The sequence below is a fragment of the Typha latifolia genome, chromosome 5 (genome assembly GCF_019914945.1).
Source record: "Typha latifolia isolate L0001 chromosome 5, TyphaL0001v2, whole genome shotgun sequence".
In the NCBI taxonomy this organism is placed as follows: Eukaryota; Viridiplantae; Streptophyta; class Magnoliopsida; order Poales; family Typhaceae; genus Typha; species Typha latifolia.
In genome coordinates this window covers 11,094,490-11,107,808 of record NC_133090.1, presented here as the reverse complement: position 1 = coordinate 11,107,808, position 13,319 = coordinate 11,094,490, and the positions used below count along the sequence as shown (strand labels likewise).

Here is a 13,319-nt window from a genome sequence, read left to right as displayed (position 1 = left end):
TAAAATAACACTAATCTGAATTCGTACGAAAAAATATTTCCAAGTAGCTCTTGAGGGTAGTCGATTGTGACTAGAATAAAGAATCTAGATTAAATATATTCGTAGGAAAATAAATAATTATAATTAAAAATAAAATTAAGATAATAAAATTAACTTAAATTGATATTCATTTCACTTATAATAATTAACATATAATTACTCATATTTATAATAATAGAGTAACAGGGGTCGAATTCAATTTCTCATATTAGGCTTCCCTGAATTATCTCATTTAATTCAAAATTAAAACGATGTTCAAATCATAACATAAAATGAATATACTACTTTGAAAATTGCTTGACTCGGAGGTTTCTAAATCTAACGGGTCCAATTATTTTAAAAATGGTCATAATAAAACTTACCTTTTGCTCTAGAAGATCTCGTTATTGAATATTATTTATGTATGTAGAGCTTAATATTATCAAAATTTTGAATTTTTCATCTCCTTAATATTATCATAATAAAACTTACCTTTATTTGGTTTAATGACAAAGTAAGATATTAAATTTATTAACAAATATTTAACTATTTTTATGAATGAATTAAAGACCACTTCCAATATAAAAAGTTGTTATATTTTGGCACAATTTTGAAAAGTGATATACTATTATTTATTAGGTGGCGGCTACTAGTTAATTATGACATATTAAGTTACATTAATTTTCTTTTTCTTTTTTTTTTTGAGCAAGAAGAAATAAGAAAAAGATTATTAACTCGGCTATTATAACACCCAAAAAAAATGGCTTGTTAGGGTGAGGGGTGGGTGCATGTGCCACTCTCAGCTACCCCCTTCCCCCTTCCTCGCCCCCGACAGTGTGTGCCATGGGTTGGCATTATGCTAGGCTGCCCTCTCTTTCCCCTCTTTCTATTTCTTTTCTCTCTCACCCCCTCCTCATTTTCGCCACCTCCTCTCTCTCTGGTTGAAGTTATGCATGCTGTCGTCGATGAGTTCCTCTCCCTCACTCATTCGTTTCAGATTATATGGCTTTGGGCGTGTGGCGCCTCCGCATCGATAGGCCATTGGGAGGGCTTCCTTTTGTGATGTGGTGTCGAACGGGGAAGAGGGAGCTCATTTCTACCATTGCAATGCCAGGGACTGCCCGCTCAAGTTGGTTAGTGCTAGCCTGAGCATACCCATGGTTAGGCTGGTCGATTCTAGCCCGAGCACACCAAGTTGGGCTAATCATTGCCAGCCCGGAATCCTGATCACACCAATCTCAGCGCCTTAATCTTTTCCTCATTTTTATTTATTCTCTCTTTCAATAACCTTTCTTTTTGTTAAGACTTGAAATAAGCGTTGACCTAGTAATTTTGCCATAGAACCCCCTAAGACCAACAGTCGTCTCAAATAAGGCCATGATTAAAGTAGAATCACTTTCACTAAGGAATTGTAGCAATCTAGGCAAATGGATTGTCAACCATTGCTATCGCTTGATGTGATGTGTTAGAATCTAAATAATTATCTATGACATGATAGCTTGAATGTCGTAATGATACAAACTTGTTTTAACATAATGCATGACGTAATTATTGTTATTTTGATCGTTATGCATTAATATACTTAAACATGATAGCACATGCTATTTTATTTTGCTTACCCGTGTTGTATAATATCATGTCACTAGTAAACGTGCATTACTATAAAAGTAGTGATCTCTACGTCTTGATAGTACCAGATACCACCCGAGCTAGGGTTAGGGGCGGGGATGTATATTATTATATAGTAGAGTCTATTTCTAAAGTCTTAGTGTGTAGATCTTAAACAAAAACCCTTTAGGGCATTTAAGTTTAAAAAAAATGATAGGATGACGTAGGTCATGCTGTTGACTTGGCTAGATGATTCTACCTTCTCTTGGGGACATTTATTTTCGTTGAGTATGATTGGTGGTCGATGGGTTGCATGGTGAGGCGTACTACAAGAATAGGATGGATAGGGTTAGTCGGAGTCAAGTTAGTCAAAGTAAGGTCAGTTTTTGCTAACTGAATACACGCATAATTCATTTTACTATTATGATGATTAGTTATATAGATACTCATGTTAGATTCATTTCGTATTGATCTAGTAGAAGGTTTGGCAATATATTACTTTGTATGGAAATAGGACTCTTTCCATTGATGTTTTTTGTGTTAGTGTTTTAATAGTTTATGATGTCCTTACTGTATTGCATATACTCTTATGAGGGATTCAACTCTCTCGATTGTATTTAGATAATCCTTTTTTTTTCTGGTCTCTATCACCCATTTACCACATACTTCCTCCACCACCAACCTTTGAGGCCACCCCCTTCAACCTTCTTCTTGTCGACTCTGATGTCGACATTGTCTCTTCGTGCTTGATCCCCATTCGATGAGGGCTCTTCTTGTCGACTCTGATGTCGACATTGTCTCTTCGTGCTTGATCCCCGTTCGATGAGGGCTCTCAAATTCTGTCGCAATAGTCAACATCTTGCTCCTGCCATTCAACTATTTATTTCAATTTTAGATTTCACAACTTTCACCTTAGATAATGCTATCATTGCTCACCTCTAAGCAAAAAATTTGAGAAAAACTTATGAATAAAATGAACCAATTCAATTAGAATGAAAGGCATCTTGTCATGAAATGATGCATAAAAAAGATACACATATTACAATAGGTTAAGGAAGGTTAACTATTTCATTTAAAGAGACGCATCAAGTAAAAAATAAATTTTGGATTTGACTCCCGCATAAATTGAGCCAAGTCGGATGACATGCATTTTAAGACCCAAAACTCATGAATAGTTTGACACTTGTACATTATACAAATACTTTTTAAATAATCAATATGATACTAAACTTACTTTTCTTTATTTTTTGTTATATATAGCCACTTAAAAGCCAATTTTTATTTATTTCACTTTATAAATTTGAATAAGTGAATGTATGACATTAAAGTATTCTTTGAGCACTTTTAATACCACCATCAATCCATCATTGATAATGTGTGTGGTTCGTGCTTAAATTTAGGTCAAAATTTATAAAATATTTATATTTAAATACATAATTTTTCCTACAACTTTGTTTCCACGGCCGTTGTCATCCTTTTTTTTTCTATGCTTGAGTGTTTGTAATTAGTATTGTATTTGATACTACATTTTTTTGTTGGTACGTCTCAGCTAAACGTAAGACTTATTTTAAAAGCTGAAGCCCTATCTCCTTTCTTCATTCCTCAAACTATAACGTATGGCTAAGTTTAATCGGTCTATATACTTTCTCTCTCAAAAAAAATAAAAATAAAAATAAAAAACTCTACAACTTGGGATTGCTAGATTGAGCAGTGGAGCACTTGCAAACTAATGAGTGAAGGAATGGCAATCAAAACTATTAGCTAGTAGAGTAGGTAGTTGGAATTGAAGTGGACCCTAGAAGACCTTGTTGATCTCAATGTGTGAAAGAGAGGATGGCAAATGACATGGACTCCGGCCGAAAAGGAGTTTGTGAAGTACAAGTTGGAAGAGGCTTCACATTTTGTTTTTGAGGATAAGGAATAGATGCTTGGTTGAATGGTTGTGGATAATTTAGGCAAGCATGGGACCCCCATGACATGTGTAGGATAATCAATTAAGTTATTTCCATATCAATACAAAGTTTGTATGATTGGATTAAGACTTTTGTTCATCCCAACTATGACGCCAAATGCTGTGACCATTTGAAATTTAAACGATCTATTGACTCAAACAAGTATGCTCTCGTGTTAATTTAAATTGAAATATTTTGTCAAAAACCAAACTTGATTTTCTAAAAAATACTCCCATGTTATGTTATTTTGAGAGCGAGTCAGAGAGAGAGAGAGAGAGAGAGAGAGAGAGAGAGAGAGAGAGAGAGAGAGAGAGAGAGAGAGAATTTTTTCGAAAAAAATCTAATGAATATTCTTTCGTTAATACACTTTCATTAGTCAAGATTAATTTACGGTGCTTTCTGGGAATCATTTTGTGTGATAATTTTGAAGAGTTGTCAAATTAGTAAATTTGAAGGCACTTTTATGTGAATTTATTGACCAGGGCTGTATGTTTTGGTTGCAGGTATCATGCTTATTAGCTTGAAGAAACTCAGATTAAATAAGAAAAATCTCACCACTAAGCAGCAAAAGCTAGACAATCCAAGCTATTATTTTTATTATTGCCTACTTGCTCATAGATAGGAGGGGAAGTAAAGATTCTACACTTGATATATCGACACTATAGTCTAGTGATTGAATTCTATTAGCTAATGGCAAATATTATATATTTGATTCTCCTACAAATGCGATTAGTTCCCAATTTGCTTCAAGCGCTTGTTCTTGCTTATATTAACAAATCTCATTGTTGCTAGGAAGGGAAATTTTTGAAACTAATCCTTCATTTTACTTTATGTGGTGATTGCAATTGCTCAAGTTTTCTGGTCAGATTCAATAGAACAACTACTACAATGGTGCATCCAAACAATATTTAAGATTAAACCTAACATTTTATCCTAATACCTTTGATGATTTTGCCTTGCATAGTTAGTTGACTTTTCTGATACTTCCTTTCTGATGAAAATTTTTGCCAGGAGTTACTGGAATATGCCTATCATTTTAGTTGATCCACTTTGTAATTGCTCATTTATTTGTTCACAACCAAAAAATAAAAGAAGTTTCACATCAGACATTTTGGCACGCTAAATGTGAGGTTTAGGGCAACCAACAATTTCTGCAAGTATAAAATTTAGTAAGAAACATGGTATAATTAAAATTGTTCATAAATTTGTGTACAGAGAAAAATTTCATGATTCGCCTTCTACTGATCAAAATCAATTAGTAAAGAACCTGATACCAGCTGCAATATTGGTTTTTGAATTGCTTATAAATTTGCATGTCTTATAATGACTTGTGTATCTACGAGAAGCTTTAGCCAACTTCATGGAACTGCTAATTTGAGCTCCTTGAGGCAGTTTCCGCTGTTAATGCAATCTCCGACGGCTCAATCTTCCATTTAATAGCATAATTTTAGAAATTAAAACAGTTCATTTTATTCTAAAATACCCACTTTCCTCTTCAGTATTGTGGACTCTGGTTAGACATCTGTCAAGTAGAGCAAATCTTCTCATGGTTCAGATGGTGGAACAGATGGACACCTCAAACTCTTCTGTCTTTTGCTCCACTGAATTCAAGATTTAATGGCAATGAACGTAGCAAATAAGAATTGGTACTTCTTCAGCAAGGACAACAAATAATGCAGTTGCTTCAACTCACAAAGTCTGTGATCTGTTTACCTGTCAATCAGCAGTTGTATATTAGCAATCAACTAATACCAACCTTTCTTCTAACAAATGTATAAGAACGCAACATTTAACGTTATTCTGTATCATTTCAGTGCATGAAAGGTGGGGAATATGAAAATCAGCTCCTTGAAACAAGAAATCAAACATATATCATTATCATACTACAAATGTAAGTCAAACTCATCAACAAGCAAACTCTCCCTCCATTGATTTCTCCAAAAAATCTATTATAAGGATACCTTGTGAGAGCAGGCACGCACATATTTCAAGATCCTTACGTTTACTGAAATACTAAAAATCATTTAAGTGTACAACGTAAGAATACAATTTACTAGCTGTTCCTGTGTCTGGTTCATGTAGAACCTATGGACAGGGATGAATGTGAGTTAGTTCTTCCAGTATTCATTCTTAAAGGAAGATGATTATGAAAGATATTGCATACTTTCTTTCTTTCTATTGCCCCAATTTAGAAAAAGAAAATACTCTCTAGTATTATCTGGTAGATAAGATAATTTTCAAGGTGTATTATTAACTTAGACAGCACAGATCTTGATTGAAATCAAATTATAGGTAGATCAATTTCAGCTACAATGATAATAAATAAATAGGTACCATCAAGGAAACCTCGAGAGAAAGTCAAGACAGGTTATGAAGATAACTTCTTCTCTAGGAGATGTAGGTCAATTTCAATAAAATCTCACATTTTTTGGTAGTATACTCACTCATACATCTTAGGACGTCATCAAGAATTGCCTTGATCAGATATTTGATTCACTTTCCTTCAATTAGCTTATCAAGTACAGAAATTTAAAGTAAGGCATGGTTAGAGAAATAAAGAGGTCAATTATTACTTGCAATTAATTTTTCTGACAACTGTTGGTGAGCACAGAAGCTTTAAGCTAATTACAAGTGGAAGAAAAGGTCCTGCAATCAGTACAGTAATCATTCTGAAGTAGTTTAGGTCCTTCAATAATAATCAGCTCAACTTTGTGAATTTATTAAAGATCATCATGTCCAAAGAGTCATTCTAGGAACTTGAAAAACATAGGACACTTACCCTAAACTTAGTTCATCAGAAACAATGTTCCACAAAATAAGGTGAAGCTAACTTTCTGGCAATAGGACATAAAAATTTCAGTAAGCTATTAGTTAGTATCTTCCATTCATTGGATCACATTCCTTAGGAACCAAGTTTACGGTAGGCATCCTATGTGTTTCAGTGTTGAATGAGGTGAAACTAACTTTCCAGTTGGCAGGCAATAGGACACAAACTTTTAGTAAGTTATTATTTAGTAGCTCCCAGTCATTGCTATTTCATCTTTTGGTCCATGGTTCTTCCTCAGGATGCATCAACATAGATGAAACTTGACATTACTAGGAACCAAGAGTGAATATTTAGATGATGACTACGAGATGAATTAAAATGCCAATCATCAGCTTGTTTGGATGAACATTTTCATCTCTCTCAACAGGCTAATTAATGTAGGGCATCTAGAAGAGGAAGAAAAAAGAAAGTGTAAAGCATCATTGTACACCATAATCTCTAGAAAAAGAGGAGATGCACATTTTCAGAATTGTATTATTATGACATCAACCTCTAATATTATATTTGATTTAATTTAATGATACCCGATTCTTTCTTGGAGAACAGAAAGCTCTACAAAAAACTAAAAAAACTTTTAGAATGTATGCATATGTAAGAACAAAAAAAATTACATCATTCCATAGTGAACTGGACATAATAGACATGGAAAGCCTTTTACAAGTTGGCATCATCAAAAATCATGTCAAAGATGAACTGTTTCTTGTTTCAAACCAGACTACGAATGCCCTCAGAGTCAATAATGGTACAGTGAGAAATAATTTGCAAAATGATGTGCATAACTGCATATGATGGTAATGACCAAGCAATTAGTCCCAACAACTTGTTATTAGCTATACGGATGCTTCTTTACCATTCCCCTTCCTTTATATAGGATCTATATCAGATAAATTGTTATCATGCTGTCTTAGTGTTCAATTTAACTAATATCTCTCCTCCAACTATTGCATGACATGGTCTCTTTTGGATATATCTAAATTATCTTAGCTGATAGACATAGTATTTCTACTGCAGCTAATGTTTAATATAATCATTCTATTATTACATAATTCCTACTAACCCCGCTGATATGCCTCAGCAGCCTCATCTTGATGAGACAGTTGTTTTAGTTATTGTTCTCTAGATCTGATATTTCAGTCCATAAAGTATTATTAGCAACGATGGCCGTGCCACAGGCACGGCCTGTGCCGACCACCGGCCGGCCCGGCACGGCACGTGCCGCGGCACTTGCCGGCCGTACTGTAAGAGGAGAGAAAAAAAAAAAACCCACCTTCGCCGTCGCCGCTTGCCGCTCTCTGATCGCCGTTGCCACCGCCGTCGCCGTCGGGTGCCCTAGCCTGAGGGAGAAGAAGAGACCGAGAGAGAGTGAGAGAGAAACTGAGAGAGAGAGAGAGAGAGAGAGAGAGAGAGAGAGAGAGAGAGAGAGAGAGAGAGAGATCGGTTAAAACTTAAGTTGCGGATCCGTCTCTCTCTCTCTCTCTCAGTTTCTCTCTTACTCTCTCTCGATCTCTTCTTCTCCCTCGGGCTAGGGCACCCGACGGCGATCGGCAACGAGGTCGACGGCGAGCGGCGGAACTATTAGAATGGGTGCCGTGCAACACCCCTCGTGCCGTGTGCCGGTATGCCACCGGCACGGTAAGTGTCGACCGGCACGCCCATCCTTGATTATTAGTCTTATAGCAGTCCTTTAAAATTTTCTGTTCAGCCTAAGAGACATAAAATCATAAAAGGGCACACTATATACACCTCCATTTCAGCCAAATTGCTTTAGTTCTGCCTAAATGAAAACATAATTCAGGTTTTTGTTCGTTATGTTTCTGAAATATAAGGGCTATTAACTAGAACAATGATTTCGACATTTGTGAACCTTCTTAATTAGCACAAGTAATATCCAATATCTAACAGAGGCACTGGACTTCTGTAAAAACACCCTCGAAGAATAACGAGAAACTCATGAAAAAGAAAATCCTTGTGCAAGTTAATGAGATTATAATTTCAAAAACTTATGCACCTAAAAAGAATTGGAAAATTTAACACTATAAGGGATGCAATAAATCACATTAGATGAAATAAAGGGTGCAAAACTACTCTCTATGTTGACAGAAATATCAACCTTCTAGGTGTTTCTTCCCTCTGGTCATTTTCAGCATATCTTTTGTTTTAAATTGAATGTAACAAAGAAAGCAATGCAGTCTCAGCTTCTGCCAGAGGCTGTCCAGCATATAATCGAAGCTTTCCTTTTGGTACAACGATTACCTTAAATTCACTTGACTCCACAGCCTTCTTGAGTTCCTGCAAAATTCACATCATCCACATTTATAGCAACAAATAAAAAATCCAAATGGAAAAGAAACTTTTGCATGGCAACCCACTATAAACTTGTCGTTTGCCATAACCGATTCTACAAGAAACCAAAGAACCTGACAAAGAAAGTAAGCAGAAAGGGTGACAATAGCCTAGCATCAAATACTTGATGACTCACTACGTGATGCAGAAAGGTCGCAATTAAAAAAGGGTTATACTACTAAATGCTCCTTTTCTTAATTTAAATTTCATATGGCCAAGATCTCTAATGCTTTGCTCCACTGATGGCTGCTTCGATAAGATCATAAGATAGAAAGATATTTGCTCGGAGATGAAAATGTGACATACAACAATAAAAAATTATTCTTACTTGAATTGTCAAAGGGACAATATCAGCACTGACATCCCCCAATTCCTCAAAATATGACTCAAGTAAAAGACAGAAGTTTGTTGCATCACCACGATCTTGGAAGGTAATAGTATAGGATGGTGAATCCTCATCTTCTAAAGATGAATTCATTTTTAAGGAATATAGTCCTCTCCGGCCAGTACGGTCCATACCTCGACGTATAAAAATACCCTGTCATTTATCACATCCAAAGATGAATATCCAGAAAATTAAGGAACATACAAGCAAACAAAGTATCAGATACAAGAATTCAGTGAGGAAGCATTTATTAAGAAGACCTTATCAATGAAGAGACAAACTTTGTATAGTAAGCTAACCTAAAGAGATAGAATGCACATCTTATGAAATGAAAATTACTTACCAGCACATATGGAAGTTTCAACCACCATGGCTTATATCCAGTCATGATATTGTTGTCTACTCGATTTCCATTTGTATTTTGTCTAATTTGTTTTGCTTCTGGTGAACCTTCTCTTGGCATGTAGTCAATATTACCTTCTCTTATGAAATGGTTGGAATGATTTTCACAAGGCGGCAACCTTCCATCAATATCATCCACATGGCTATGAACTTTCCCTTCAGTACTGACAGAAGCATCGTGATCACTTTTATTTTCTCCAATTTCTTGTTGACTTGGTGAAGCTGTAAAATACTCCAAATCGGCAATCTCTCTGGCCATCTCAGCATGAGGAGGTCTTGGTTCTCTTTTCTTATTTCGTTCAACAGGACTTTGATAACTGATCTGTTGATAACCACCTAAAATGAATAAATAAATATCTTATATGATAATCAACTGTATCATTAATGACAACTTTCGTAGTATTATGCAGTTTATCTAGATAGTAAATCAACTAATCAAGCACAGGCACAATTGGGAGGAAAAATATTGTAACAAAATATAATAAACTTGGTAGACAGTAGGAAAAGAAAATATATAACTAGCAGCACAAATCATATTGCAATATAAGGAAATCAAGCATCCAACTGTGGCATTTCTTCAAACATAGAAATATACAGCCAAAAGCAGGGATGCTTGTTAGTTATTACGCATATAACATGCAAAAAGTTGAGATTAAGAGAAAAGATATAGATATTTTATATACAATTACACATCATAGTGTATAAAAGAGAAAATATAACTCATCAGCGAGTGAACTGAATGAAATATCAACTCCAGTATAACCCTGACGCATAAGAGAGTTTTGAAAAGAGAGTATAAATCTCCTCACAACTAATTCTTGCCATTTCTAGACATCAGTTATGCGATTTGAACTGGATTTCTGTGCTTCATCCCTCGTACTCTTTCTTCTTCCAGTTTCAGACTTCCAAAGATTTATGATCTCTCATTTTAGATACTACAGGTTGTTAGTATGGAAGACTATTAAATCACTTAAGACAACATGCTGTACAGAGAAGATATTCTACTTCTTCTCCAACCTTTTGGTGGTTCTAGAAATTCTTACAATCCCTCAGCTTTCACATTTGCAGAGTCGAGATTTTCTCTCTCATTAGTAGTAGAATGTAGATACTAGTATAACCATATATCCATATAAGAACAATATTCTTTACTATATATTGGATTTGTTGTGACATCAAGTGACTTTGTAAGTGGTATTCCTAAACTAACTTCAGTGACTAGAAGTTGGACAAACACTTGTCTTCTTATTGAAACTACAAAACATTCAATAACCAAAAATCAGCTTAAAACCATGAAATAGAATCATGAAACTATACCATAGAGAAATTTTAAAAACAATGGGCTAATACCAAAGAAAGCTCTCCATAAAATAGACTACCTATGCAAAATAACGCACTATTGGTCAAACACTACAAAGTCAAAGAAATCTGCAATCAATTGAATCAACAAAGCAGAGCCAGAATATTGATAAAAAGGAAGCACAATTTTCATACCATTTGCAGCATCACCATTAGGCTTTGACTTACCAAACCCCTTTGCAACATTTCTAGTCTTTGTATTGGAGCTAAAAACTCTAATTTTTTTCTTGGAAATTGAATCCTCTCCACTCTTCTGTCTATCCACACTTTTAGAATTACTATTAGAAGAAGAAGCACTCCCATCCAAAACTACTTGTCTAACATTCTTCCTCGGCCTCCCTATCCCCTGACCTACTGCTTGCTTAGCTCCATACTTATTAGCAGCAAGATCACCCCTTTCCTTCTCCCTGGCCTCCTTCGCCATTGCTCTGATCATCCCCACCATCTTCTCCAACTCCAACACCTCTTTCTCCTCCACCTCCACCTCCGCCTCCTTCTTCTCGACTCTTTTCTCCACCGTTCCCTCCTCTAAAATCTCGCTCCTCCGGCCGAGGAACCAAACGGCGACTACGGTTTGCACCGCGAGAAGTGCGGCAAAGCGCAACGCGAGGTCGAGCACCGGACCGGGGAACAATCTCTCGGAGGCAACGGGAAATGGGTCGACTCCCTCTCCCTCTTTCAACGCTTCTCCGACTGCTTCCACCTCCTCGAGGACCAGGACTCGGGTAACGGAGGACTCCTCCAGGTGGGTTGGGGGAGAGGGGAGATGGGTCTCTTGGGGGAGGGAAGATGGGTTCGGGGGATTGGCTATCTGGGTATTGGGGAGCTTGGTGCGCAGGTGGTTGCGGCGCTTGGTTCGGGGTTTGGTGAAGGGAAAGGCCGAGGCATGGAGGACTCTTCCTCTTCCTCTTTGTGTTGTTCGTCGGAAGGGAGGAGAAGAGAGGGGAGAGAGGGAGAAGAGGGGAAGGAGATTGGAAGATAAGGAGACCATGATGGCTTCACCATGGCATTGAAGGAGATAGAGAGTGAAGTGGGGTGAGGGACTTTTCCGCTTCCGCTCTTTTCTTAGCCATGGATGGAGAGGGAGAGAGAGGGGTTTGTATCCATGGATAAACCCAGAGAGTGTTCTAGGGTGGCATTCGGTTCGTGTCCGATCCGAGTCGGATGAGTTCAAAGTCAACGTGTACGCGAGAAGCCTTTGGGTTAAGTATTAGAAACAATCACCATCGCAAAGTGATGGGTTGGACTCTAATATAGTATTATAGAAAAATTATTTGGTATTTTAATGTTTTAGTTTGATTCAATTGGTGGCTCAACAATACGGTTAGCTTGAAAGAGCAGCTCGATAGCGCGATGAGTTAGAGCAGATCTTGACGATGTTTTATTCGAAGCAATTATTCGTCACCCTTATAACCTGCTTAATAGGCAGGTTTAATAAATTAAATTTAAACAGGTTGAAGGAGTTATTTAGGTTTAGATAAATTAGTAGGATTATAAATGAGTTAAATTAAGTAGTGAACAAATAATTTAATTATACTCAAATTTTAATGTGTTGAGTAATAAATAAGGATATGATATGTTTACAAATTAATCATGTTAGACGAGTAAATTCATTTATGGCATGAACTCAATTATATATATTAATCTAATAAAAAATTGTCACACTCAGGAGTTATAACTTTACTTATCATAAGTGACTAGTATGTTCGACCTATGCCATATTAATATTAGGAATGATAGATTGCAAATGGAGAGTTAGGCTAAAATATAGGGAGCCAGAATTTTACGCCTCTCATATAATTATTTTTTTAGTCAAAATTTGAACTTTTTTATTGTTGCATGCTTTACATATTAAGTACTTTTGGATTTAATTTTTTTTAAACTATTGCATGCTTTTCATATTGAGTGTTTTCATTAAGGAATGTGCCTAGGAGTTTAATGAATTGAAATGAGAATTTAAGAAATTTAAATCTAATATAGGTGGGCAAATTACTTATGGAGGAGCTAAGTTTCATTGGATGGGCCATTATATACAAGCTCTAATAGATGTGTTGAATACAAGCCTGATTATTTTAGAGTTTCCGGTAGATATATACTTGGGCAAAGCTTCTCTCTTTAGTAACTGCTACAACGGGTTGCATGATGAGATATTAGCTATGTGTTTACTAATTGAGGAAGCCCATCTTAAGATGTTTGCATGCAGCGTCTGGCTGTTTAATGATAGCCAAATGCTGGTTAATATGATCAACGAAGGAATTGGCTTCGCTAGTTAATGAATGTTTGGGATGAATGAAGGAGTTCCTATCAATTCGAATATGTTATACAAGTAGAAAAAATAACTTTGTGGCTCATAGTTTTGCTAGATAACTTTGTGGCTCATAGTTTTGCTAGATTTGCCTTAGCAAATCGGGTTAGCAAGGTGTGGTTG

At 36.1% G+C, this 13,319-nt stretch overlaps 1 protein-coding gene across 3 annotated transcripts; it reads right to left on the bottom strand.

Moving 5' to 3' along the window:
* Positions 1 to 4,743: 4,743 nt before the first annotated feature.
* On the bottom strand, positions 4,744 to 12,067 carry LOC140787910 (uncharacterized). Of its 3 annotated transcripts, none has more exons than XM_073136936.1 (5): positions 11,027 to 12,067; positions 9,477 to 9,871; positions 9,077 to 9,286; positions 8,516 to 8,694; positions 4,744 to 5,291 (listed from the first exon to the last, which is right to left on the bottom strand). In XM_073136936.1, exons 1-4 carry the CDS (start codon positions 11,880 to 11,882, stop codon positions 8,563 to 8,565), a joined length of 1,593 nt encoding a protein of 530 aa, XP_072993037.1. In that variant the 5' UTR covers positions 11,883 to 12,067; the 3' UTR covers positions 4,744 to 5,291; positions 8,516 to 8,562. The 3 variants fall into 3 exon arrangements, with proteins under 3 accessions (XP_072993037.1, XP_072993038.1, XP_072993036.1); XM_073136937.1 differs by having other exon boundaries at positions 8,659 to 8,694; XM_073136935.1 differs by lacking the exon at positions 4,744 to 5,291 and adding an exon at positions 7,536 to 7,739 and having other exon boundaries at positions 8,659 to 8,694.
* Between the last annotated feature and the right edge of the window lie 1,252 nt (positions 12,068 to 13,319).

Coding starts and splice junctions, on each gene's coding strand:
- LOC140787910 (XM_073136935.1), bottom strand. CDS start 11,882: ATGGTCTCCTTATCTTCCAATCTCCTTCCCCTCTTCTCCCTCTCTCCC. Junction 9,872..11,026: donor TAATGGTGATGCTGCAAATG/GTATGAAAATTG, acceptor TATTCATTTTAG/GTGGTTATCAACAGATCAGT. Junction 7,740..8,658: donor TGGAGTCAAGTGAATTTAAG/GTAATCGTTGTA, acceptor CTTCTCCCTCAG/GCTAGGGCACCCGACGGCGA.